The sequence below is a fragment of the Durio zibethinus genome, chromosome 21 (genome assembly GCF_047325235.1).
Source record: "Durio zibethinus cultivar Kanyao isolate XHJ-2024 chromosome 21, ASM4732523v1, whole genome shotgun sequence".
Classification (NCBI taxonomy): domain Eukaryota; kingdom Viridiplantae; phylum Streptophyta; class Magnoliopsida; order Malvales; family Malvaceae; genus Durio; species Durio zibethinus.
Genome location: NC_143182.1, coordinates 979,101 through 1,006,660, shown reverse-complemented (window position 1 = coordinate 1,006,660; position 27,560 = coordinate 979,101). Strand labels below are relative to the sequence as shown.

At 33.3% G+C, this 27,560-nt stretch overlaps 5 protein-coding genes and 2 pseudogenes across 9 annotated transcripts; 3 read left to right on the top strand and 4 right to left on the bottom strand.

Annotated features, from left to right (window-relative positions):
• Positions 1-295: 295 nt before the first annotated feature.
• On the top strand, positions 296-8,221 carry LOC111304555 (protein ARABIDILLO 1-like). 3 transcript variants are annotated; one of them, XR_016331123.1, is made up of 12 exons: positions 296-2,224; positions 2,467-2,625; positions 2,715-2,795; positions 2,934-3,065; positions 3,524-3,651; positions 4,113-4,200; positions 4,761-4,855; positions 5,453-5,516; positions 5,613-5,788; positions 6,821-6,915; positions 7,528-7,612; positions 7,755-8,221. XR_016331123.1 is itself a non-coding variant. In XM_022901199.2 (12 exons), the coding sequence occupies exons 1-12, from the start codon at positions 875-877 to the stop codon at positions 7,929-7,931; spliced, it is 2,757 nt and encodes a 918-aa protein (XP_022756934.1). In that variant the 5' UTR covers positions 296-874; the 3' UTR covers positions 7,932-8,221. The 3 variants fall into 3 exon arrangements, 2 of the variants coding, with proteins under 2 accessions (XP_022756934.1, XP_022756932.1); XM_022901199.2 differs by having other exon boundaries at positions 6,694-6,915; XM_022901197.2 differs by having other exon boundaries at positions 6,691-6,915.
• A 164-nt stretch (positions 8,222-8,385) lies between these two features.
• LOC111304557 (uncharacterized) lies at positions 8,386-9,285 on the bottom strand. 3 transcript variants are annotated; one of them, XM_022901201.2, is made up of 3 exons: positions 9,174-9,285; positions 8,758-8,869; positions 8,386-8,682 (listed from the first exon to the last, which is right to left on the bottom strand). In XM_022901201.2, exons 2-3 carry the CDS (start codon positions 8,854-8,856, stop codon positions 8,470-8,472), a joined length of 312 nt encoding a protein of 103 aa, XP_022756936.1. In that variant the 5' UTR covers positions 8,857-8,869; positions 9,174-9,285; the 3' UTR covers positions 8,386-8,469. The 3 variants fall into 3 exon arrangements, with proteins under 3 accessions (XP_022756936.1, XP_089606185.1, XP_089606184.1); XM_089750059.1 differs by having other exon boundaries at positions 8,506-8,682; positions 8,943-9,193; XM_089750058.1 differs by having other exon boundaries at positions 8,506-8,869; positions 8,943-9,193.
• A 421-nt stretch (positions 9,286-9,706) lies between these two features.
• LOC149512740 (non-specific lipid-transfer protein 1 pseudogene) lies at positions 9,707-10,117 on the bottom strand (annotated as a pseudogene).
• A 4,341-nt stretch (positions 10,118-14,458) lies between these two features.
• LOC111305885 (non-specific lipid-transfer protein A-like) lies at positions 14,459-15,512 on the bottom strand. The gene has a single exon (XM_022903748.2). It carries the CDS (start codon positions 14,912-14,914, stop codon positions 14,567-14,569), a length of 348 nt encoding a protein of 115 aa, XP_022759483.2. The 5' UTR covers positions 14,915-15,512; the 3' UTR covers positions 14,459-14,566.
• A 1,422-nt stretch (positions 15,513-16,934) lies between these two features.
• LOC111305884 (ethylene-responsive transcription factor 13 pseudogene) lies at positions 16,935-17,966 on the bottom strand (annotated as a pseudogene).
• Positions 17,967-20,212: 2,246 nt separating this feature from the next.
• On the top strand, positions 20,213-21,234 carry LOC111305880 (ethylene-responsive transcription factor 13-like). Its single transcript, XM_022903744.2, has one exon. It carries the CDS (start codon positions 20,403-20,405, stop codon positions 21,216-21,218), a length of 816 nt encoding a protein of 271 aa, XP_022759479.2. The 5' UTR covers positions 20,213-20,402; the 3' UTR covers positions 21,219-21,234.
• Positions 21,235-25,136: 3,902 nt separating this feature from the next.
• Positions 25,137-26,133, top strand: LOC111305881 (uncharacterized). The gene has a single exon (XM_022903745.2). The coding sequence runs from the start codon at positions 25,279-25,281 to the stop codon at positions 26,047-26,049; it is 771 nt and encodes a 256-aa protein (XP_022759480.2). The 5' UTR covers positions 25,137-25,278; the 3' UTR covers positions 26,050-26,133.
• The last annotated feature ends 1,427 nt before the right edge of the window (positions 26,134-27,560 follow it).

The following is a 27,560-nucleotide window of genomic DNA, read 5'->3' as shown; positions in this document are numbered from 1 at the left end:
AATGAAAAAGTACTTTCATCCTATAGAATCTTCAATTTTTTTTTTTCTAAATTAGCTTTTATTCGTCAAATTGTAGTATAAGAAACTCGAGAAGGTATGTTGAATGTGAGGTTACTCTTTTGACAAGAAAATTTATAATTTTGAAGCGGCAAATTACAATATGCAGCACTGATTATATATTATTATTATTATTATTATTATTATTATTTTTATGCTTGTCTGCCATGATTCCTTGCATCTTAATAATGCTGTAAAATTTTCACTACAAATTTCCCATCAGCCAACAGAGTTTTTCGACCCATGCGAGGGTTTGGTTTTTTTTTTTCTTAGCTATTTCTTTCTCGTATGGTTGCCTGAATTCTTTCCCACGCTTCTTCAACTCTTTCTCCTTTTCTTTCTCTTTATTTTTCATTGGTTCCATTGAAGTTCCTTCAATGCAATCAGATAAGAAGAAAAAAAAGGGCTTAGTGATTTAATCTGAAAGCCACGAGATTTAAGGGTTTACCCGCATACCCAAACAGCCTGAACTCTCTCAGGTTTGAGAAGAACATTCGATTCTCTTCCTTGCATTCTAGATTTTGTTGGGTTGTCGATATCGGACAATTTGATTATTGTAAATTATCAAAAATTAAAGTTTTGTTGGTTGTGACATTCATACAATTCCATTGCTGGTTTGACGGTTAGGTTTTTTGAGGCCTAAGACTATTGCTTTTTTGGTCTCTCTATGCTTGTTAAGTGGTTTTATGAATTGGGTATCCGAGTTTGAAGGTTTATGTATTTAGTTCCTTGTTTGTGCACTTACTGGTTATAGGTTAAGTTGATTTGAGGGTCCAAGGATTTCTGTATCTGGAGCCCTTTTTAGATTGGTCAAGACATGAGTCGTAGGGTGCGGCGCAAGGTGGCAAAGAAAGGGAAGGATGACGTTGTCTCACTGAGTTACCCTGAAAATGAAGTTGAGGATTTAGGTCCTGAGAGAAATGGGTTTGTGGATTGGACAAGCTTGCCTGATGATACAGTGATTCAGTTGTTTTCATGTCTGAATTATCGTGACAGGGCAAGTTTGTCATCAACATGTAGGACATGGAGGGTTTTGGGTGTTTCTCAGTGTTTATGGAGTTCATTGGATCTTCGTGCTCATAAATTTGATACTGCAATGGCTACAGCACTTGCATCTAGGTGTGTGAATCTTCAAAAGCTTAGGTTTCGTGGGGCAGAGTCTGCTGATGCAATAATTCATCTTCAAGCTAAGAAATTACATGAAATAAGCGGTGATTACTGCAGGAAAGTAACTGATGCTACTCTATCCGTGATTGTAGCTCGACATGAGGCTTTGGAAAGTCTTCAGCTTGGGCCGGACTTTTGTGAGAGGATCACTGGTGATGCTATAAAATCAGTAGCCTTTTGCTGTCCAAAATTGAAGAAACTTCGGTTGTCTGGAATAAGGGATGTTTTTGCTGATGCGATCAATGCTTTGGCTAAGCACTGTCCGAATCTGATTGATATTGGGTTCCTTGATTGTCTAAATGTTGATGAGGCAGCACTGGGAAATATTTTATCTGTTCGTTTCCTCTCTGTTGCAGGGACATCAAATATGAAATGGGGCGTGGTTTCACACCTCTGGCACAAGCTGCCTAAATTGATTGGGTTGGATGTTTCAAGAACTGATATTGGTTCAACTACTGTTTCTAGATTGTTATCCTCATCCCAGAGCTTGAAGGTTTTGTGCGCTTTAAATTGTCCGGTTCTTGAAGAGGACACTAGCGTTAGCACCATTAAAACCAAAGGAAAATTGTTACTTGCTCATTTTTCATATATTTCTAGAGGACTATCTTCTTTATTTGCTGAAACTACGAAGAAAGGGAGGAATGTGTTTTTGGATTGGAGGTACTCAAAGAATAAAGATAAAAACTTGAATGAGATTATGACTTGGCTTGAATGTATCCTATCTTACACGCTTTTGCGCACGGCTGAGAACAACCCACAAGGTCTTGATGATTTCTGGCTCAAGCAAGGGGCAGCATTGTTGCTCAGCTTAATGCAGAGCTCACAAGAGGATGTTCAAGAAAGGGCGGCCACTGGACTTGCGACTTTTGTCGTTATAGATGATGAAAATGCTAGCATAGATTGTGGAAGGGCTGAAGCAGTTATGCGAGATGGTGGCATCCGTCTTCTTCTGAATCTAGCAAAATCTTGGCGGGAAGGCCTTCAGTCAGAAGCTGCAAAGGTTATATATATTTCTTTCTATTTTGAAAAAGTCTACTTTTATCATCACAGTGCAGCTATCATCATATTCTTCTCTTTTAACTTATTTTGTTTATTCTAGTGATCATAGGATGGCTTGATACTTGGGTTTTGTATAGAATATGTTATTCACATAACGTCTGTGTGGTTACCATTTTCCATCTATTTTCTGAAATGCTGATGTTTATCTATATTTGATTTGATTTGGACTTTTTAATGGTGTAGGCTATAGCAAACTTGTCTGTCAATGCGAATGTTGCAAAAGCTGTTGCTGAAGAAGGGGGAATCAATATCCTTGTGGGGTTGGCGAGGTCCATGAACAGGCTGGTCGCTGAGGAGGCAGCTGGAGGGCTATGGAACCTTTCTGTTGGGGAAGAGCACAAGGTTTTGTACTATTCAGTGTTTTTTCTCATACCTGGGAACATAAGCTGTCTATCTCTAGTTCTAACCTCATTCTTTTAAATACAAATTAGGCTGCAATTGCTGAGGCTGGTGGAGTCAAAGCTTTGGTTGACCTTATATTCAAATGGTCCCCTGGCGGTGATGGAGTTCTTGTATGTTTCTCTTTATGCAATTTATTTTGCTTGTGTACGATGTTTAAAGTTCATGTAGCATCTGACCCTTGCATGGTTGGAGTTGCTGTCAGGATGTAGTTTGTTGGTTGGATCATAATTTCCATTGTGCATGTTCAGGAACGTGCAGCTGGTGCCTTGGCAAATTTGGCAGCTGATGATAAATGTAGCATTGAAGTTGCAATTGCAGGTGGTGTGCATGCGTTGGTGATGCTTGCCCGTAACTGCCAGTTTGAAGGAGTGCAAGAGCAGGTGCCATTATTTTCACAATTAAGAGGGAACCTTGGACTGTGCATGATATAATCACTACAGTTCCATTAAATTATTTTGATTTGAAATGATTAGAATGGCTTTTTCAATTAGCTGTTTTTTTTTCTATGTTATTACACCCACAGTCACAACAACTTAGCCGACTGAGACTGCAGTCTCTGGGATATTTTCTCACATTGTTCTAGGTTGTTTAAATTTTCTGAGTACCCTCATCACCACAATACTGTACTTGATGCTTAATTATGTTATGCAATTTAGTAGGCATGGAATTAAGAAAGCTTCTAAATTCAATATTCAAAATCATGGCTTCAACTGTCAACTTGCTTCTCTTTACATTTGTGTTGGAGTCCAGTCTTCTTTTGAGCATTCAAGGATTACTTGTGATACCATATGCTACATTTTTGCTGCGAGTTGATTAATGTCAAGTCCAAATATGCTAGGCTGCTCGCGCCTTAGCAAATTTGGCTGCTCATGGTGATAGCAACAGTAATAATGCTGCTGTAGGACAAGAGGCTGGTGCTCTTGAAGCACTAGTTCAACTTACACGATCTCCTCATGAAGGTGTCAGGTAAATATAATCTGTATTTCAGCTGGCTCGTTGATATCTTAAATGCATTCATTTGCATATCTTAGTGTGAATGCATTTTCTCATTATAATTTTTGCTGTGTTTGGCAGCATGGAATCGAAGCTTTAGAGCTAGAGCTGGAGGAATTTTTTCCTAGTTTTTTATAGATTATTACCTCTAGTTCATCAAATTCCTATTTCAAGTTTCTGATTCCTGGCTGCTGAACACCATCTTTCTATCTTTATACCACCTATCAGATGCTTTTGCTTGTAAATAGGTTCAATATTCATCTGCTGGTCCTACAATATTTGTTCCAGCTCTCCTTATTTTCCTGTTGATTCCACAATAGTAAATCCAGTCTATAACTCATAGACCTTAACCTTTTTTCTTCATGTGCTAAATTATGTCGTTCCCGTAATGGATTTGTTCTAACATGTATGATGATATCTGCTGATTGAAACAGGCAAGAAGCTGCTGGTGCATTGTGGAATTTGTCATTTGATGACAGAAATCGAGAAGCAATCGCAGCAGCTGGTGGTGTTGAGGCATTGGTATGATATTTTTCTTTTTTGGCCCCTAATGTTTTCTCTGGCTAAGCAAGGTAGCCTTGGTTACCATTATGTGCAGCAAAAAGTTGATAATTGTTAGAAGTCTATTAAAAGGCCTCCCAAATATCCAATAATTTTTAGTGGTGTACAGGTCAAACAATTTTTGCTCGGATAAATTGTTCTTTGTAAACTTTTAAATAATTTAGTATGTTACTGCATCAATCTCCTTAATCTACCTTAATATGTTTAGATGTGGAGATGATGTCATCTGAGGCTTTCTATTTCATGTATGCCATGGATTCCAACGGATATCTCTGATGTTTCATTTTGGTCCTTTCCCCTTTTTTTGTTGGTGGCTTGGTGCAAAATTCTGAATCCTGAAATATTAGCCACTATATGAAGTGCTACAGAAATTGAGTAATGTTTGAAGATTTGTTGAATTGTGCTCTTGGCTTCATGATAATTCTTTGGTAGAGCTCATGTGAATTAAAATTTTAATATATGTTTCATTTGGTGAATAGTTCACTACATCTTAAAAGTATTGGCTTTTTGTTTTTATGTAGGTTACTCTTGCCCAATCCTGTTCAAATGCTTCCCCAGGTCTTCAAGAGAGGGCAGCTGGAGCTCTTTGGGGATTGTCAGTGTCGGAAGCCAACAGGTAATGTGATTTTTTCTTTTGTACGTGGACATGCGAATTTAAACAAGAGTTGGTGATAGAACTCCTGCAGTTTGAACACATTGTGTGAGAATTTTTTTTTAAACTTTTGGCCCTCATGGATTTTTTTATGCAATTAGAATACGAGTCTTAGAACAATAGGAGCAGAACCATGTTATTTGTGCTGCCTTCTCTTTTTCCTTTTTCTTTGTCAAACTATGGTGTTGTCATAATCCTTTGCCATTACCCAATGTTTGGCCTTGCCTAAGTAGGGTGGTGCTAGTGGATATGGGCCTAAACCTTAGTAATTTGCATTTTGCTGTTTTGAAGTCTTCAACATGCATCTTTGTGCTAAGCAGCATTATTTGATTGCTCTGTGCTTCTTGTCATCATGATTACCACTGCCAAAGCTTCATGATGAGAAATTTAAGTTTGTTACTGGATGATAGGCAGAACTGGATCAAATAAATTTTAGTGTTAATGGTGCAACTGCATTTTTCTTCTTGTTCATACATTATTCTAAGCAAATATTCTCATTTTATCATGCTATGGAACTCTAATAGGCAGAATATTGATGGTATTTATATTTGGTCTTTGTAGCATTGCTATTGGACAAGAAGGAGGTGTTGCGCCCCTGATTGCACTCGCACGCTCTGATGCTGAAGTAAGCATTTCATAAGCCAGCCCTTGCAGCTACCGTATAATCTATTTTTGTTCAGGTGGCATCTAAGTTGATCTTACCTGATGCTTTTGCTTTCAGGATGTTCATGAAACTGCTGCAGGGGCTCTTTGGAACCTTGCTTTTAACCATAGTAATGCTCTTCGGATAGTGGAAGAAGGTGGGGTTCCTGCACTTGTTCATCTTTGTTCGTCATCTGTATCAAAGATGGCACGCTTCATGGCTGCATTGGCACTGGCATACATGTTTGATGAGAGGTAATTGTAAAGTTTAACCTAAAATATCTGTCTATTTTCTCTATCTAGATCGTTCATCATGACATTATAGTATTAAGTTTACTTTTATGGTTATCTCTATAGCATATAATTGGTGTATACTATTGCATTGTGCCTTGTCATGATGAAATCTTAAGTTAAAGATAAACCAATGACTGAAAACCGGAACATATATCTCTATCCTTATAAAAGCAGCTTCTAAGTAGAGTAATATTTATGGATAAAGATTATATCTTTTGCTATTCTGAAATCTTTCAAATAAACCAAATATATCAAAATTTTTTCTCTGCAATAGCTTCAGTATAGATTTTGTTAGAATCTGGTCTGGATGCGCACTGCTATTTGTTCCTATATGATCAGTTGATATCAATTTAGAACTAGTAAAAGCTACTTTAACATATTATGGAGTGTAATAGAAATTTGCAAATGTATTTTTTGCCCTCAAACTTGTAGATATCAAATATTTTGTTTCAGATTCTGGTTTTCCCCTTCATGTCCTTGCTTAAATAATGGAAAAGGTAACACATGAGAAATTAAGCCAACCAATCACCTAAATTGTAAATTCCTCCAGGGACCTTCCATGATAGCTACAATTGAAGTTTTCAGATAACATATGCCATAGTTCCGTCAAGGGGTATTAAGTGATTGCTTTTTCAGAAAATTACATTCCAGGAGTCACTATCTGGTAGAAGGAAAAAAATTGAAGGGCTGAAGTGAGTGAATACACTGAAAGATGTGTTGCTATCACCATGCAATTAGTGGTTTATGATGCGCACACGAGATATCATATAATGTCAAAAGGAACCTAATATCTTGTATGTGTCCTCTGGGAAGAATAGCCAGAACCTTCTTGATGATATTTTGCTTTGGTGTGATATTTTTAGCAGAATTGACAAGTTTGCACCGATGGGCACATCATCAGAAAGCACTTCAAAGAGTGTGAGCTTGGATGGGCCCAGAAGAATGGCTTTGAAGCATATTGAAGCTTTTATACTTACATTCTCCGATCCACAGGCATTTGCAGCAGCTGCTGCTTCATCAGCTCCAGCAGCATTGGCACAAGTAACTGAAAGAGCTCGTATTCAAGAAGCAGGGCATCTGAGATGCAGGTTTCCTTACCTCATTCTTTTCACCCTGGTTGTATTCCAGATGCATTTGTGCTTTAAGATATTATTATGTTCTCAATATCATAACGTGAAGTTGCTGAAAGAAAATGCCTTGCTGTTGGTGAAGAGTATGCCCACCATAGATGTCAATGAAGAAACACAATTGTAAATTTACGGAAGGAAATGCAATATGCTCTTAATAAAGCTTTTAAAAGATGACCTCCAGTATGGTGTCTGTCTCCCTTTTTGCTACTCTTGTTAAAATAACCCGTTTGATGAGCTTAGTTACCAAATTTCTTCATTCAAGGAAATGCAATATGCTTTTAATAAAAAGATGACCTCCTGTATGGTATCTGTCTCCCTTTTAGCTACTCTTGTTAAAATAACCCGTTTGATGAGCTTAGTTACCAAATTTCTTCATTGAAAATTCTGGTCCAGCTATCTTGCAAACTGGTTGGAATTCATTAATCCTGTTGAGTAGACTGTAGCACTGTCATCTTTCGGTTCTAGCCCTCTCTTTCATGTCATGTCTCTGTGTGTGTGTGTGTGTGTGGGGGGGGGGGGTGTGACTCTTAGTTAATCTCTCTGAATTAACATGACTTTTATATTCTTTAGTGGGGCTGAAATTGGAAGATTTGTTTCCATGCTTCGGAATTCTTCTTCAATACTCAAGGCATGTGCTGCATTTGCTCTACTCCAGGTAATTGATGCCTGAGGATTCCCTTTGGGATCCAGCAAGATCCTGTTTGGAAAATTCTTCTTTCTGAGGCGTGAGATGTGTAGCTAAACTTACACCAATGGATTTTTACTTGTTCCTTTTCTATTTTATTCAATAATTGCAGTTCACCATTCCTGGTGGCCGACATGCTGTGCACCATGCTAGCCTTATGCAGGGTGCTGGAGCAGCTAGGGTTCTGCGTTCTGCAGCGGCAGCAGCCACTGCCCCTATAGAGGCTAAAATCTTTGCAAGAATTGTACTTAGAAACCTCGAGCACCATCAAGTAGAACCTTGTATCTAATTCAGGAACCAAGTTAATATTAGTCAAGGGTTTCATATGCCATAAGGACGTTTTACGGTGTCTGTAACCTTTCAAATATAAGAACTTTCAGAACAAGTTCTCACAGTCTTTTTTATTTGCTCGCCATTTTTGTATCCCAAGTTGTTGCTTGAAGTCTGCTTTTAGGTCTTGTAACAAATCTTTGCATGGGGAATTGATGTAAACGTTTACCTCATCATATTTGTGTCTGTATTCATTGCAACAATATCTTCTATATAATCATAAATGTCTTACGAAGACTTAAATCTGTATGGTCCCTGTTGAATCTTTACCAATATTTTGGAGGATTAATGATAGCTTCTTTTTCCCTCTTCCTTGGGAAAGTACATTTACCATTACTGTGGTAGTTTTTTTTAATCGAATATTATAAACAGGGATGGTGACCAAACTCCCAAATGAGTCAGACGTTTCAGAGTGGCCAGCTTAAAAAGAATGTTATATGATGATGATAGATTTCAAGTGTTGGGAATTTGTTTGAGGAGCTTGGGGCTTAAAATCATCAGCAAGTTCCGCTCGAGCAGGCTAATGAAATTGCTCCCAGTACGTTAGCTTGGAGCTTTGCCCAAGCATCACTAGAAAAATAAAACCTTCTTCGGCTTAAGCAGCTTTCTTGTCTGATTGTCCTCTTATGCGCATCCACAAATGCAACAACATAGTTGCTATAGATTTCAAACTTGATTAAGCTATCCAGAAATATGTATATCAGAGCAGCCTGCCAAAAGGATGCAAAGAAAGATTAAAACCAGGGTACATGCACTCAACCCGCAAAATGGAATTGATGCAGTACCAGCTTGGGGCCCTCCCAATGACATGAAATTCTTGACCTGAAACATGAGTTTCGGATTCTTGGTCCCTTCAACTCTATCTCCATTGAAAGATATGGCATTCGCTGAAGGCACCTGGTTGATTACAAGGATTGTGTGAGTTATTGGTTTCAAAGGGTACTTTAACGTTTAGTAGAAAAGAACTTACAATTAAGGATTTGGAGGTAGATAAGAAACAGAGAGAGACAGATGCAGTTATTCTGTAGTAATTCCCACTATTTGGGTCTAATTGAAACTTTAAAACACCACTCCAACGATCCATGGAAGAGAGAGACAACTTTCAGTACAGTTTAAGGTGGGAAATCTAACATATAGTTATGTAAGTGCAGAGCAAGAAAAGCCAGTCTAAAAACCAAACTCAAGACAAGAAGAGAAAAACCTTAGCCGAAGCGAGAGCTAGGGGTCAACGCTGCACAATGAAGCAGGAACGCTGCGGACAGATTCATATCAGAGCATTTCCTTACAGCAGATAAAAAGAAAAGATATTGGGCTTCATCTAATTACCCAAGAAAATATATTCGGCTTTTGTTTTGTATGTCCAAAGTTGATTTATGTTGGGCTAATGAACCAAATCAGACCTAGCTTAATAAGCCCAATATTGCCCATTTCAATTGTCCAAAGGATTTTCTTTTTTTAGTAATTCTTGATTCCTTTTGCGGAATGATTATATGATCGCCAATATTTAATTATTTGAATAACTAGGAAATTTATGATATCGAATATTACTATGAGATTAGGGAATTTCCATCAACAAATGCAACAAGCCCATATAAATTGTACCATATCTCACAATGTGCACAACCAATCATTATTTCAACATGACAAAAAGTTGATAGTTGAGGAGATAGCAACACCCATTGGCTCCCTCAGTCTTATTCTTTTCAATATTTTTGATGGCTTCCATCTTAGTGGATGCTGAAACGGCAAGAAAAGGAAAATTAAGAATCAATATTGTTAAGCAAAATGTTAAATTGATCAAAGAATAATATTACTTATTACAAGTAGACATGATTGAAACCTGGCAATTGGTGTTCTTGGAGATTGGGAAATCAATTTGGACATTGCACTTCGTAGAGAGAGATGTGGCTGCATCTTCTTTAATAGTGGGGAAATGGGTAGCAGCTTGCTTAACACAGTTGCAGGTTGCTTGCTTGTCTGCGGTGGTTCCAGCAATTTTCTGGAGTCTCTCGACACCACCACAGCATTGAGGCGAGGGATTACCAGCCTGAGGTAAGGTATGGACACCACCACCACACCATGGCAAGGACAACAAAAATTGAGATAAGCACACCCTTCATTTTTGCTTGTATGAAAGTGGAAATTGACATTATATATGTGAAACTTCAAGCTCTCTCTTGTTTAAACTTGGGTATGCTTTGCTGAATGGGAAATAAATCTCCATTGGGAGGGTATATGTAGCATTTTTGTTGATAACAAAGACAAGAGTGTTCCGCTCATGGCATAGCTGAAGTTAGTCCTCTTTACCCTGAGATAAGCTTATGGATTAGATTTCCTCGGTTTATAATTTGTTTATCAACCGTGATGCAACTGGACAAGTGACTTGTTTCATAGCAATTAAAAAAAGCATCACGCTGCTGACATAACCGTAACCAATCCTGTTTATTACGAGGCTGCAGGGATCAATAATATTAATATCAATGGCCAGTAGTCAGAATTAGCAGTGTTTCATCTAAGTTTAGTTTTATCCTTTTTCTTTTCTCCTTAATTAGATTTCTGCTAATTCTGAAGAATAATTACCAAAAAAGATTACCTAAGTCAGGAAGAATCAAAATTTTCCTAGTTTTCAACAAAAAATTAAAATAAATTTCATAATTTTGTTAAGGGAATAATATCATAATTTGACCACCTTGATATATATGGTCGAATAACTATTATATTAACTTTTCTTTAATTTTTGCAGTTGTACGATGCATGCTTGGAATCCCTTACTCTTCAAATTTTTTCTTTAATAATTTTTAGGAAATCAGTTATATGTGTATTATATAGTCTATCCCCACCTGTCAAGTTATGGAAAATGAAATAGGTTACTATTTATTAACAGTAACCTTTCAAACTGGGGCAGCCTTGGAAAGTTCATAATTTTTTCCGCAATCTTATTTTTGGAGTTGGGCTTCTTACTTTGAATACTAAAAAGAGGCGGACTGACTTGGAGAATTTGTATTTGTAATCGGCAGTTATTACTAATTAACCTTGGCTGCAAATTAACAAAAGTAAAAATTAATTCAAGAACTCAAAATATATATAGGAGTAGGGATTTACGTAAGTTTTATATTATTAAAAATATTATTTGATTTAAATTAGTTATGAATTTAATTTTGATTTATTAATAAAAAAGGTGTAAAATTTATACTAATATAAATGAATTTTTACTTTATATATAATATATAGGATCTTCATATTCTGTTAGAGCATAATTTAAGTAATTTACTACAAATTAATCTCTTTTATTTACTTATATATTTTCAAAATATTAATTAAATCTTTATTATTGGAATTAAATTTTCAACATTTTTCTACCTACAAAATCATTAGATGGATTGTCGAAAAATTAAATTCTTTCTTATCAATTTAGAAGTTTGAAATAATTAATTAAGCACCAAATAATCTCTTTAATGGCGCACTAATACTATAGCCTTAATTAATCTATGCACCCCCTAGAGTGTGTTGCATGCTTTTGGAATTGATTTTTTTTTCTTTTTTGTTTTTTAAGACAGACTATGAAAAGCAAGTTCGACCAACTGCCCACCATAAAAAAATCACGAAAGACTTCATAGCACTCTTCAATTCATTCAGTTTCTAGTAAACATGGCCCCCTCTCTCTGACCATTCCCATGTGTCGCATGGCACCACTGCATACCGACCCCAGCCTAGAGCCTTTAACATGAAAGGGAGTTTTGATTTCTCAAAGAGTCTTCCTTCAAAGCATAGGAAGGAGTTGCTGTCAAAATAAAGTATTAAGGGCGAAGAACAAAAATTTGAGTCAGACCAATAGAATTTAGACCACAATTATGCAAAGCGTTTATAGTAAATTATATAGAAATGATATATTACATCGTTCAAACAGTGGCTCCGAGCTAACAAAGCGTGTAGGATATTTTCATGAACTTCGTTTTTATTATTACTAATACAATTATAAGCTCAAATGCGCATTGCATGATCTCTTACAACGTACATAGTCACTATTGAAGTTGGAACATAACAAAATTGTTGGAAAAAGTAATACCCACACGCAGCAATCATACACAAAACAGTAAGCTCAAATTAAGAATAAGAACACATAAATATATTTGATTCAGCTCAATTCAAAATTGCCTACTCCAAACCTAATCCACTATCAAATAAATTTTTACAATTGTGAGACTTTTAGAATGAGAAAAGTCTATTAAAACTCCTTCCACCATTTTAATAGCTTATTCACTTAGCTATTCTCTTGGTGTCTAACTCTCTGGAATTAACAAACTAAAATCAAAACATCTTATTTATAAGGGTGAAACCCCTTATACTTTTATTAAACTCCCGATGTGAGATACTGGACAAATTCAAAGCTCACTAACTTTCGATGTGGGATTATGAGATTCAAGGCAAATCCCAACAAGTCTTTCATTGACTTGAATCTCCAAACACTTTAACAGTATCTGTAAAGCTAACACGCTTATCTTTCTTCTTTTCTTTCATCGTAGGGATCCCAGCAATAGAACCTTCATCAAGCATATACAAGTGATTTTTGACCATATTCCCTTCTAGAATCATATTACCATTCTTATACACTTTCAACCAATCATTACTACCATAATATATGTATTTCCGAGAAGCTAACTCACCCAAAGCAATCAAATTATAGTGATAACTTGGTACATACCTTACATGACGAAGTGTCCTAATAACACCATTGTGAGATCTAAGGCAAACACTCTCAATGACTTGAATATGCACCTTTTCTTTATTAGCAACCACAATATCTCCATACTTTTCATTCTCATCCAACTCCACAAAACAACTCTTATAATTGCAAACATGAACTGTAACAGCTGAATCTAAAACTCAACCTTTATCATTTTTCAAAGTCTAAGTCTCATCAACACAAATTGTCAAAACAACATCATCATCATTAGACACGACAGTAGTAGTATCACTCTTTTCTTCATCTGATTTTTTCTCATCATTCACCCTTTTAAAAGGTGCCATATCCCTTCTCAGCTTCCTACAACGCACTTAGATATGTTCTTTCTCACCACAATAATAACATTCTATATCACTGTAATCTCTATCTCTTGACTTAGATCTCCCTCTTGATCCATCAACCCTCTTTTAAATCCTCCATCGATCAAAACCCTCTACAGCTAGTATACTCCCCTTAGGTGATGAGTTTTGAGCTCTCATAAACCTGTCATTCTCATGCAACAGGGCAGTCATATCATCTAATTTCAAAGTAGACCTGCCCACTAACACAGTCTGAACTAAAGGCTTATAAAATTTGGACAAAAATGATAGCAAAATTAAAACCTTCTCTTCATCTTTTAACTTATCAATAGAAATCGCTAGCAATTGAGAAACAAATCTATTAAATTCATTCAAGTGATTATGAAGACTCATACCTTCTTTCATCTTCAGAGAATACAGATCAATTTTCAAACATAATTTATTAGTCAACGACTTCGAAGCATAAATACCTTCAAACTTATCCCACAAACTCTTCAGAGTACTTTCAGTCAACATACTGTATTTTACCTCTAGAGCTAGCGTCAATCTAATAGTACTAACAACTTTATTCTGAATCTTCAGGCTTACTACTCTCTAATGCCTGATCTAACATTTTTTGTACTAACAGATCTTGAATTATACTTTTCAATTAGCATCAGACATTCCCTCAGGCTTACTACTCTAAAATGCCTGATCCAACCCTTGTTATACTAACAAATCTTGAATTGTATTTTGTCATAACATAAAATTACTCTTTTCATCAAATAACGAAATCTCAAACTTAGTCATAGGCATACCAAACATACTTTCTTCAGACATCTTACCCACACACAGCAATCATACACAAAACAACAAGCTCAAATCAAGAATAAGAACACACAAATATATTTCGTTCGGTTCAACTCAAAATGATCTACTCCAAACCTAATAAGGCATACCAAACATACTTTCTTCAGACATCTTACCCACACACAGCAATCATACACAAAACAACAAGCTCAAATCAAGAATAAGAACACACAAATATATTTCGTTCGGTCCAACTCAAAATGATCTACTCCAAACCTAATCCACTATCAAATAAATTTTTATAATTATGAGACTTTTAGAATGACAAAAGTCTCCTAAAACTCCTTACTCAAAATTTAACCCAAAACCCAATTATAACATTTTAATAGCTACTCACTTAGTTATTCTCTTGATATATAACTCTCTGGAATTAACAAACTAAAATCAAAACATCTTATTTATAAGGGTGAAACCTCTTATACTTTTATTAAACTCCCGATGTGGGATACTGGACAAATTCAAAACTCACTAACTTTCGATGTGGGATTATGAGATTTAAGGCAAATCCCAACAAAAATTAGGATAACTAGTACTTGAAGTGGCCATGGCAACACCAACACCTACTGGCTGCGATCCTCGGCCTTATTTCTTATCTTGATGGCTTCCATTTTAGAGGATGATGGGAAAAAAAGAGGAAAAGAAAACAATTAATTACTGTGTCAATATGTGTATAGTATGTTAGTTTGCTGTTGAAAAAAATACTCATTCTCGGCAATTGGTGTTCTTGGAGATTGGGAAATTAACTTGAATGTTGCACTTAGCAGGGAGAGATGCGGCGGCATCTTCCTTTATAGCGGGGATACGAGCAGCAGCATCCTTAGCACAGTTGCAAGCTGCCTGCTTGTCTGCGGTGGTTGAAGCCATTTTCTGGAGTCTGTCCACACCACCACAGCATGCAACCGTGGGGTTCCCGGCCCCCGAGGTAAGGTAAGGAATGCAGTCTCTTAAAGCATCATTGACTTGTGGACAAGTTACGGTGGCCTGTCCGGGCTTCACCATGAATTGAACCATGGCTAGCACGACCAAAACTGAGATAACAACACCCTTCATTGTTGCTGTAGTATAAACACTAACGGTTGTTTTGAGCCTTGTTTTTTCTAGGTGAGCTTCTCTCACTGTCGTGATGAAGGTGAATGGCAAAAGCTCAGATGGGATATATATAGCAAAGCTTGAGACTAACAAAAACAGGATATGTGTTTCATGGCATAGCAGTAGCAGTTACAGAACTTTCGCCGCTTCTTTGTTTTCATATGTCATTTGGCCACCTTGAGAAGTACAGAGGATATGTTTTTGTTGTATCATCTCTGCTGTTTCAGTTACTTCTTTAGCCGCTCTCTTGGCATGCCATGCATGTTTCGCACATTTTTTGTTCATTCAGGAAGGCAGTACTCAAGACTCAAGATAATTCTTATGCATCCAATTGAAAAGCAACATGGGTTTTGGAGATCTTTTGAATGAAAAATCATGGCAACATGCATGTTAGAATGTGAACCTTTGATTGGAGCGCTCGACAATTTAGTTAAACATAAACCTAATTAACTTAGATCAATAATAGTATGCTAAAAACAACCATATATGATCATCACTATAAATTAGTGATCAATCGAGTTTGCTTAATTCGTTATTAATGCAAATCTTGCTTCTAAATTCTAGTAATTGATTAGTCTTTGAGAATTAGGGTCCCCATGCTGTCCGTTGGCCGGAGTAATTAATAAAGGATATATATATCATTATTTAATATAACCGTTTAACCTTATAATTGTCATTAGAAGGAAAAAGTAAATTTAAAATCCATATTCTCAACATAGCATTATATATTTACAACAATATTTTAAGCATAGATTAGAAATTCTTTTTTTGGTTCAACAGTACTTTTACTTTATTTTTTTGTTTTTTAACAAAAAGTAAATGAAAAAGAAAAAGCAAAAGATAAAATCTGAAAAAAAAAAAAAAAAAACTTAAAACAAAGAGCAAAAAATCAAAGGTTTAACAAATTGATACATTTTCGATCTCATTTTGAAAGAATGTGAGAATATACTATAATATATATATATAATTTAAATTCATATATGTGAAGTGTCTTTTGTAAAATAAAATTGTGAAACTTTTGGATCAAAACAAATAATATCTCATAGGTTGGATGCAATTCTTTACAAATAATATTAAAACGATTACCAATTAGATGAGAGTTAAGTACTACTCTATAGGAGTTATTTCTAAAATTTTGAGAAAATTAAGTGCTACACGATAAAAATCATCTCTAAAATCCCAACATCTATGTGATATTGGTTTTATGGTTCTATGTGTATTTTATGTTAGGCTTGATAGAGACGTCAAGTTTTAACGAAAAAAAATTGTGATACTCCAATCTCATATAAAAATGTTTTAAGGATTTACTATGATAGATAAGTTGAGACTTAAATCAAAATTTGTGAAGCATTTTTTATGGAAAAAAATCGTGAGACTTTTATATCAAAACGAATAATATATCACAGGTTAAATACGGATTTTCATAAATGGTATTAAAGTGGTCATTAGTCAAATAAAAGTTAAGTGTTACATCATAAAAACTACCTCTAGAATTTTGAGGCAGTTAAATGCTATACAGTGAAATCATCTCTAAAATTTTAACGTTTTGTGTGATCTTGATTTTATGATTTTTTTTGTATGTTTTATATTAAGTTTGACAGGAAAGTTAAACTTTAATATAGAAGTTTATGACATTACAATTCCATATTGAAATATTTTAAAAATATGTTATAGTATATAAGTTGAGATTTAAATTTAAATTTTTGAAGCATTTTGTATAAAATAAAATTATAAAACTTTCAAATTAAAACAAATAATTTGTCACAAATTTGAGTCTGGTATCTACACAAATGAAACCTAAGTTTTTATTTTTTAAGTCTAGATATATAAGATAATTTTCTTCTACAATAATCCTAGTTACCTCCAAAGCCTCTCCGTTACAATTCTACCATGTAACAAGAATACGAGAAATTGAAAAGGTTGTAATTCTAGGAAAAAAAAAATGCATTAGCCTATGTATTCCAAGTCTATTATACATCAGAACTTAATTGAAGCGGCATCCATAAAAGAGCAAAATGAAAAAGATTTGAGAAACATACTGTTATCTATGATATCCAAACTAATTCCTTTTGCATGTAGGACAATTCTGGAAAGCAAATGGAAAACATCTTGATTTTATTTTATTTTTTCTTAATTTCGGTAATCAAACTCGATCGCCTTAATTAAATTTGATCAAGTCTTGAAAAGTGAAAAATCAGATACAATCGGTCATTAATTGATCAAATGAAATTACCAGCTGTTCGTGGCCATTAATTGGTCCTCTTTCTTCGCTTTGGCATAGGGGAGTTGCTATCCACTATGGACGATGATGAAGAAGACGACGGCTCTGGTGAGCGACGCCTTGGGCCAACTCTAACAGGTTCTATGTTTCTTGAGCCGATCAAGTGAGGGAAATTGAGCTTAGCTTTGGAGCCTCGGATCTTGAAAGCGGCTTTATCATAAGCCAAAGCAGCGTCCTCGGGTGTCTCGTAAGTCCCTAGCCAAGCCCTTACGCCTTTCTTGCCAGGTTCCCTTATCTCTGCCGCATACTTTCCCCATGGCCTCCTTCTCACCCCCCTGTAATGCACCCCTTTTCCACTCGCCACCGCTGCAGCCTCTACTTGACTCACCTTCTGTGGTGGCTCCTCCACTTTTTCAGGCGCGGTTGAGTCAATGGGGTTTGTCGGTGGACACCCAAAGCTAAAGTACCCATTGTCAAGTTTTAATGGGAGATTACTGCAATTCAGGAGAAGGCTAGTGAAGCCAGAAGTCCTACCAAATAAGGGTGCATTGAAGGACACCAAGTCTAAAGAAGCCAAAGAAGCTGCAAAATCATCAGCCAGAAGATGCTGACTAATGGAGTCCAAGAAAGCAAGATCAGATACTGAGGTACTCTCGTTAACCCACATATTTTTTTTTCTTGGACCGTAGGAAATTAAGGAACAAAGCTAGGGTTCTCTGTCGAATATTAATCGTTTTGTTTAAGAAACTAATGAAGAACAGCTTTCTTTGGAAAATATATAAACCTAAACCTGCCAAAGTTATATATAATCATAGTTGTGGACTTAAAAGGCAGAGGAACCAGCATTTATCCACAGTTGAAACTTCAAAGTTGAAAGGGTTGCCTTCTTTTAATTATTTTATTGGCTACTTCTTTGAAATTTCTTTTTTGTTTTTTTAACTATATGGTATAGCCTTATAGGTTATTCAAACACGTGTCTTAGTGATTTGAAATTTAATAACATTAAAAAACCTTTTAACTACCACTTTATATTTTTTTATTATTATTCTTGATAATGGGCTTATTCTTACATCGGCTTGCTGACGATGGATATCTTAGGTATCAACATTTCATAATTTAAAATTTAGTTTAATTAATTTTTATAATTCTTTTATAAAATTTTTTCTTTGTTTTAAAAACCTAAGACTCTTTTTTTTATATATACTTTAAAATTACTTTTCATTTTTTTTATTTTGTATGTTAAAAATCATGAAATTTATTTTTATAAATATTTAAATTTTAATATTAAATATTCTAAAATCTAAATTTTTTTAAACCCATGAAAGTTAAAAAGTTTCAAATATTTTGAAAAAGGAGCATTACAATTCTATCTCATTAATTAATTAATTAATTGAGACTTGAGAGGTCATTTTTAATTGATAAATTTTATTTTCTTTTATTATTCTTTTGAGTGCTGATGAATATATTTGCATTCACCTGAAAGTAAAAGAATGATGATTTGATAAAGAAAGACCTTAAAAGAATAAAAAAAAAAAAAGGGAAAAATCATGATTTCCGCATGTTATATATATAAAAATAAAAAGCAAGCAATTACTTATTATAAAAGTCTCAACTACGCTCCCATAAAACATTAAAACAATTGTAAATTCCAAGTCTTTAAATTAAATTAAATATAATAATCAGTGAACCATATATATCTTAGAAAACGTTACCTTTGAATTCTTAAATTAACACGGTAGCATCTGATGCCTTTACATCTGAAGCTCAGGTCCAGCTCTACCCTTTCTTTGTTTTCATTTACTCAATATATTCTAATACAAATTCCATTTTAATATTATAATTTTCCATGGAAGATTGAAACACAGCAGTTGAAAGTTAACATTTTCTTGATTATCTAAATAAGTTCAAATATGTATAATCAGTAAATTACAAAGCAAAATCAAATCAAAGATCATAGAATCAACCTTTTTGAATGTGGAAAATCTTTGCATTTGTATCTTTGGAATGGAAATTTTTGTACGGTATGCACTCTGACTTCCTTTTGGAAATAAAGTTTCCTCTCAATTTCCTTTTGTTTTTCTATGAAAGATAAAAAATCCTAGACTGAACACAGGAAAAAACTTTAAAATGCAACTGTGTGTACGTAATTCATAAGTCTTAGGACTTAGAACAAAATGTTTCGAGAAGATCTTCCATCGTTTTCGAATCCGAGGCATGATCGAAATGTTAACTCCGAGTAATGTGTCATATGATCCACAACCTTAATAAATCTTTACCTTCACACATTTAATAATGCCCTGATTTGAAAAAATGGAACAACAAGACCATGGCTTGCCGTTTATATTAAGGCAACGAATTAAACCTATGGCGCCCTGAATTTCTTTATTGATCATAACATTAGGGAGAAAATAGCAAGGAAAGATCGTAAAATTAAATATGCTGAACGTTTAACTTGGGGGGTTCCCTGGTTCCTACTTCCAGTTGGTTAAGTTTATGCATAGTCAAAGTTAAGTGAACTAACTGTTCCATGATGCGAGCCAAAGAACTGAAGGAGGAAAAAAATTTTTATTTTTAACATGCGAGAACTACTATATTCAACTACTATAATCTTGGGTTATTGCATTTTCTATCATAATCAACCGACTGTTATGAGTAAACTAATTGAAAGGAAATTTTATTGGTGTTTCTTTTTTACATTGGTGGATTATATTAATAGGCTTTGTTAGACGATAGTACGGCACCCAATGTCCATCATTTAACAGTATTAGGCCCCAATCGTCATCTGGGTAATCGCCCAATCCAGTGATCGTATCTCACAAATTCATGGAATATTAAAATAAAATAATATTCCCAATCAACATCTTTTTTCTATTTTTTTAATAAAAGAAATAAACGTGCTGTACCATGCAAATAAACTAATTAAAAGAAATACAACACATGATTAAAATTAAAAATCCTCCCCACTTCAAGATTATTAATCAAAAATTTTGCAAATGGCCAAAAAGATTATTAATTGTAATGCCCCCATGGCGCATGAACATTCGTAGAAATGTCTTAAAATTAAAAATAAATAAATAAATAAAGGTTTTAGTTAGTTCTCGTCAGATTGTTTCCTGCCTATATAATCCACAATACCCTTTGGCAAATCTTCACTCAAACTCTCAGACCACCGACAGTTTCCATTTTTCGAACAACAAAAGCCAAAAGAAAGTTTCGTTACTTTAAAAAATGAATATGGAGATTATCTCAGAGTCAGAGTTCAACATCGTTGAATCTTTTCAACACTATCTCCTTGATGATTTTGATCAATCTCCAGCAACAACAACTTTCAGAAGCAATAATAATTTTGTTCTTGAACCTTCCTATAACAGGAGTTCAAGTTTTAGTAGTATTTTTTTGAATGAAAGTTGGGGTGATTTACCTTTAAAGATGGATGATTCCGAGGATATGCTGGTTTACAGTGCTTTGCGTGATGCGGCAAACTCTGGGTGGAGTCCTTCGAACGAGGTTGATTCAACAAGTACGCTGGCAGAGACGGTTGAAGAAGTGTTCTCCAGGGAAGAGAAGGAAGAAACCTTTAAAGTGGAGACTGAAACCAATGTGCTGCCAACGAGGGGGATGCATTTTAAAGGAGTGAGAAGAAGGCCATGGGGGAAGTACGCGGCGGAGATCAGGGACCCTAAAAGGAATGGTGCGAGGATTTGGCTTGGAACTTACGAGACCCCTGAGGATGCTGCTTTGGCTTACGATAGAGCCGCTTTCAAAATGCGTGGGGCTAAGGCCAAGCTCAATTTTCCTCACTTGATTGGCTCTAACACTTCGGAGCCAATTAGAGTAGGCTCAAGGCGCCGCTCACTGGAACCTTCAGCTTCTACTGTGTCGTCCGGATTGAGCGATTACTCACCAAACCCGAAGAAGAAGATTAGGAAGAGTGCAAGTAACTCCGAGGCTACAGCGGCCAACCTGCAGGGAAATGCCAGTTTAGCTGCAGAGGTGATTCAAATGAGTCCTTGGATACTTGGAGACCAGTTTTGGATTGTCTAGTGACTCCACTTCCAATAAAAAATAAAATTAACTGAGGAATATTAACAACAAAAAGAAAAGGATTAATAGTTTTTTGGGCAAATGATTAATAGGTTGAATAATGCTGATTTTTTTGTGACCAAATACTGGTCATTTCTCATTTGGTTCTCTGTATTAAGGCCTGGTTGATCTTAGTTCCTATCACTACGATTTTTTTTCCTATCTTTCCTTTTTTTTTTTTTTTAATTTTTCTTCTTTCCTTTGGAAGAGAAAAATTGAGAAGTTGGAACATTTGTAAAATTTAAAGCTGTTGTTTGATTGTCTAATAAACATTTTGGCTTTAGTTTAATATATCCTCCTGATCATGATCAGCTTGTTTAATTAACTTATAAATATTAATTTGAATATTTCAATCAATGAAAGAGAACATGAATTTCTGTATATCCATATATAATACCAAGATATATTCATTGATTGCTTGTACTAGGTGACTTATATATATTATATTGAAGCCATGAACATGTATAATTTCATCATTGATCAATTAATAATAAGGTATAATTTCAATGACAAGATAAAGGTCTAACTGGCACAAATTTAGTGATTTTAGATGCTGTGTTTGATTCAGGTTTTTAAAGAAAAACAAAAGTAAAAAGGTTGAAAAGGTAAAAAAAATTAATTGGACGAAATTATTTAAGTTTTTAATATTTTATTATAATTAATTGAGTTTTTAATATTTTATTTTTATTCAAATGAATTCCTAATTGAACAAAAATTAATCTTTTACTAAAATTGAATCAATCAATTCTTAAATTATAATTAATTGAACCTTTAAAAAGATCTTATACAAATAATAAAAAAGAAATAAAGAAGAAAAAAATTTTATTTTATTTTATTTTCACATATATTAATTATGACATATGATAAATATTTATTTATTTTCTTGATATCACATAAAATTTTATTTTATTAATAAAAAAATTAACAATGTTAAATTTTTATTCAAATAAAAATTTAATTAGAAATAAATAAATATTAAAAGATTAATTAATAATTATAATAAAAAAATAAAAATTTATATGATTTTTTAATTATAACTCAACAACTTTTTACATCCTTTCAAAAAAAAAACAATCGAATTTTCAAAGAAGATGGGCGATCAAATATTTAACCAAAAACAAGTAGCGAGTTATTGAAAAATTCTAGGCCAGGCTTCGACAATGGTTTCCCGTTTCCCAAAGAGAGGGATTTGGTCAAAAAATAGTAGTAAAACCCATGAACTCCATCTGAAAATCATGATGCCAGGCTTCGGGTAGATAAATTATTTAATTTTTTAATTAAAATAAAATGTATCATAACTTAAAATAAATAATTATAAATTATATATTTAAAATAATATCAATAAAATTTAAATCAAAAATTTTTTCGATAGAAAAAATAATTTTAATTGATTGGTGATAATTATTCACGATTTGCTTGTACCTAACTAGTTATATGTACTTGCCAATTACCAGACACTCATTGATGGTTTTATTTGTGGACCTCCTTTTTCTTGTTTCACACCAGGAGTCTCTACAGTTTTCAAGCCCACAGATATGGAAATTTTCTTTATTGTTTAACATGCCATAGTTGAAATAGCAGTTTTTCATTGGCATTTTTATTCCATTGTTTGCACTCGCATGTGTTTTGAATTTCAGATGTTGAGAAAAATATGTTTCATTTAAATATTTAACAAAACTATATATATATAGATAAATAAATCGATGTACTATCAAATTTTTCGTAAATCACAATCTTTAGATATGCATGTGGCCTAAGGTTCGATGTGTCCACGTGTTGCAATTTTTTTTTTTTTTTATAATTGGAATGTTGCATTAGTTGAGCTTGCAAATTATTTGTTCAAAGACAAAGAGAATCAATTTCATAAACAAAGTTACATTTTGCAAACACCGAGTAACATGGCACACACTTTGCTTTATTATTAATCAAGAGAAAGGAGGGCAGAGGGAATCACAGATGTTAGTATATATCATAATTTATTCTTAAAATATATATAAAAACAAGTACACCAGGATTTCCACATGTTATTCCAAGTTCCCAAAACCATATAATAAAATCTAACAAGTGTATGTTTAAAAATTTATATGACAAAAGTAATTATATAAAGAATTTATTACTTTACCAATAATAAATAAAATAATTTCTTTTATATAAATAAATAATTAATTAAATGTCGCGTTTTTGAGTTTGCGCTGCAGAATTATGACAGATTCATCAACATTTAGTCCTTACCAAAAATAAATAATATTCAGTCAAATATAAATTTTCAAGCCTTCACTTTAAAGGGTCGTTTCGCTTTGCCAAAAATAAAAAAGATAGTGTTAGCTAGCTAGAGCTGTCTGCTTGTTGTGGATTGAAAGCAAACTTCATATAGTAGATGCATTTCCTTATGTATAAAAAAAAAAAAACAAATTAAAACCTCTAAATAAAAAAGCCACAATTAAGTTTGAAATGCATCATATAAATACAGGAAATTAAGGCTCCTTTTAGTTTGAGAAAACATTTTTTTTATTTTAAATTTTAAATTTTTATTTTCATATTTTAGAAAATAGATTTTATTTTCTATTTTTTGTTTTCTAAAAAATGTATTTGATAAATGAAAATAAAAATTGTTTTTTAAAATGCAAAAAAATAAAATATTCAATAATATTACTTTTAATGACATTTAATTATAAATATAATATATTTTTTAATTAATGACATTAAAAAGTGTTTAAATATGGTAGCTTGTAAAATATAAAGAAAAAAGTAACGTACGTCCTTTGTTTTCACAATTGAAAACCTATTTGTTTTGTTTTCATATTTCAACTCATTTTCATTTTTGTTTTCTAAAACTTGTTTTCATTTTCAATTACCAAACAAATTTTCATTCATATTTTTCATTTTATAAGAAAATGAAAATGAAAAATGACTCTGTTTTTTAAACCAAACACTACCTAAGCTTTTTAGTAAAATATATTTTTTTAGTTTTTTGAGTTAAGTTTGAGATTCGAACTTAAGAATTTAATCAATTTTGGAATCGACTTCCATATCATTGAGATTTTTTTTTTATGAAATCGTTCGTGCAGTTCAATACTATTGAGTTAATGGTTTATTGATAAAGTATATTATAATTATATGCATAAAAGCAAGCTTAATGAGGTTTGGTTAAGAAATCATTCAAAAGTGGATAATTGAGGTGTAGGATGAAGTTTTTTTATGTGAAATTCTCTAAGTTTCTTACTAAAAACGGTTGAATAAGAACTAAAATTGAATATCAAAACCAATAAATTAAAAATTTTTGTTCTATAGATCAAATGTGTAAAATTTTTAAAAAATTAATAAAAATTGATTTTTTTATAAACATTTTTAGTAAAAATTTTGATAAAATTTTTACCATTAAATAAGTACCTATTAAATTTGAATTATAAATTATATGTTTAATTATTTCTTATATATTATTAATTTTCACATTAAATTTTATTAATCTATTTATGTGAAATTTTTATTAAATTATTTCTAAAAAAAAATTTACATACTTCACCTAAAAAATATCATCTAATTTTTGTCCTTAAGATACATAATATGGTGATATTAGGTCTATTCACTATTTATTCAAATTGGCCAATTATGGAATATGGAATATTGGACCTACCTTTGTCGCCATTATATTGTTCAATGAATAAACTATGCAAAGGATGAATAAATTAATTTAATAAACATATATAATAATTAAATAAATGAACATTGAAGCACTTCAAAAACGTGATGAAAATTTATGTTTTCAAATCTTAACCCTCAGAAACCTCCTAGAATTGCCTATAGAAGCAACAATGAAGCCTAATTATATAAATATATATATATATATATATATATCAGAGTCTCAAGGTATATATATGATCAAACAAGAGCTCAACGAAGACATTCAATTCAATCCAACTCGGCTACACCTCGCAGTCTCAGACGTCAAAGTTCTTTACTTTACTCGCTACAGAGCTTGATTTCCTTTTGGGGTTCTATCTCCGACAAGAAGAAAACAAAAATGTTCGGTGAAAGTACTTCAGAGTTCGATCTCGACCTCTTGGAGTCGATTCGTCAGTATCTATTGGAAGATGATTTTGAAACCCAATATCCAGCTAAAATTCCAGGACTAGTTGTGGAAAATGTAGCAAAAAATGAACTTCCAATTCCATTGGGTCAGATGGATTGTTCCAATGCTATTAATGTTGATCAATGGATAACCTTTGATCAGTTATTTGATGCAGCTGAGACAGCCGCCGCTAATGTCTCATTTCCCAGCAGCGAAGCGACAGCTGAGTTGGCAACTAAGACTAAGACAAAGGCTGCCCCTAAACCCCACGCGCCGCCGAAAAAGGTGCATTATAGGGGAGTAAGGAGAAGGCCGTGGGGTACATACGCGGCGGAGATAAGGGATCCGAAGAAGAATGGTGCGAGGATCTGGCTGGGTACTTACGAGACGCCCGAGGATGCGGCGCTGGCTTATGACGGAGCGGCTTTTAAAATGCGTGGCGCGAAAGCCAAGCTGAATTTTCCTCACCTTATTGGCTCGGATCAGGTGGAGCCGGTGAGAGTGACCAGTAACAAACGGCGATCTCCAGAGCCTTCTTCGTCTTCGTCTTGGTCGTTGGCTCAGTCGGCTTCCTCTCCATCATCCGTGTCGGATGACGGAACTCCCAAGTCGAAACGGAGGATGAGCGAGATTAACTCGGCAGTTAAACCTGAGTTAGGAAGTGAGTTTGAACTAGACTTGTATCAATCGATGCCAACAGATTTTTGGACCGTTATTTGTTAAATGGAAGTGTACATAATCATTTATATTTTAATAGTAATTTTAGTCAATTTTTGACAAGAAAAAAAAAAACTTTGGGTAATTCTCTTTTATACTTTTTTAACTATAAATTCGCCATTAAAAATTTTATTCGCTTTTTTATTTTAATTTCTCTTTATGAAATTTTTGGTGTCACGAAAAAAAGCTCTATGACTCTTATTGAACTCAAGATTTAAAAAATGAAAAATAATCGTCCCATTTATTAAAGCTCATTATTATAAAATTTAATATGGAAATTATAAGAATTTTAAATTTTATCCATTTTAAGAGACTATGGTTAATCATTAATGTACTGTAACTTCATAAAAAAAGGGTAATAGGATTATAATCCAAATTTCAGTTCTATTAATTTTTTATTTTATTCTTAAGTTGTAGTTTCTTACGTGAATTAAATCTTATTTATTTATATATAAAATTTTGATCAAAATGATGCAACAAATATTTTGGGAATTATGTGATTTGTTTTTATTGATTTAATTTAATTTTAATATATATATATGGAAGCGATTAAATAATCAAAGGTTCTTACAGTTTATCAATGCGTTACAATTTAAATAAATGAAGAAATAATTACTAGGATGACATGTACGCTCATCAGATTTTTGAAATTTACAAATTTAAAAAAAATTAAAAACATATTATCCTCCTTAAATGAATTAAATAAATAGAAATAACCATTAAATATAGATTAAGAATTTAATAAATATATTATACTAAAAAGAGAAGTAATAGAAATGAGTTGTATTAGAGAAGCAATGCATACTTCAAATTAAACTTGTTCAAGGTCAAATTATTTATTCATGCCGGTAAGTTTGCTTAAATGTTGAGATAGTTTGATGAAAATATTAAAAGTCAACATTTTTATAATTAAAATAAACATAAATTAAGTTTTAATAATTTAAATTAAAAAATTGATATTCTATCAAACTACACCGTTGAAAATTGAAATTAGAAGATAACTTTGAGAAGGGTGAGAAAACCGTGAATCATGCTCTTCCACGTGCACGTGTTATATATTCACCCAATTGAAAGCAAATAAAATGTAAATAATTCACGCGTGGGATGTTATCGTTTTGTCGGACAAAAGAAAAAAGAAAGGACAGCACTTTGCCCATGATTAATAGATGGAGTAAACGACCAAAATAAGATAAGTGGAGACGTATTCAATTTTCGAGCATATGAAACACTAAATCGGTGTACTTGACCATTTCGTTAAGCATTTGCTTTCACTTTAATATTCAAAGAGATTCCAAACCGACTGAAAAAAAAAAACTGAGAAAGATAGAGTTCCCATTAGAAGAAGAAAGGAAAGAAAGAGAAAGAGAAGAACAATATTAATTCAAAATTTAATATTATAATTGCTTTCTGATAAAGATAAATCAGCAGTTTTTCTGGATATATAGTTGGGTAATTAAAAAAAAGATTTAGATTAAAATTTTTAAATAAAATTTGTGAAATTTTTTATTAAAAATAAT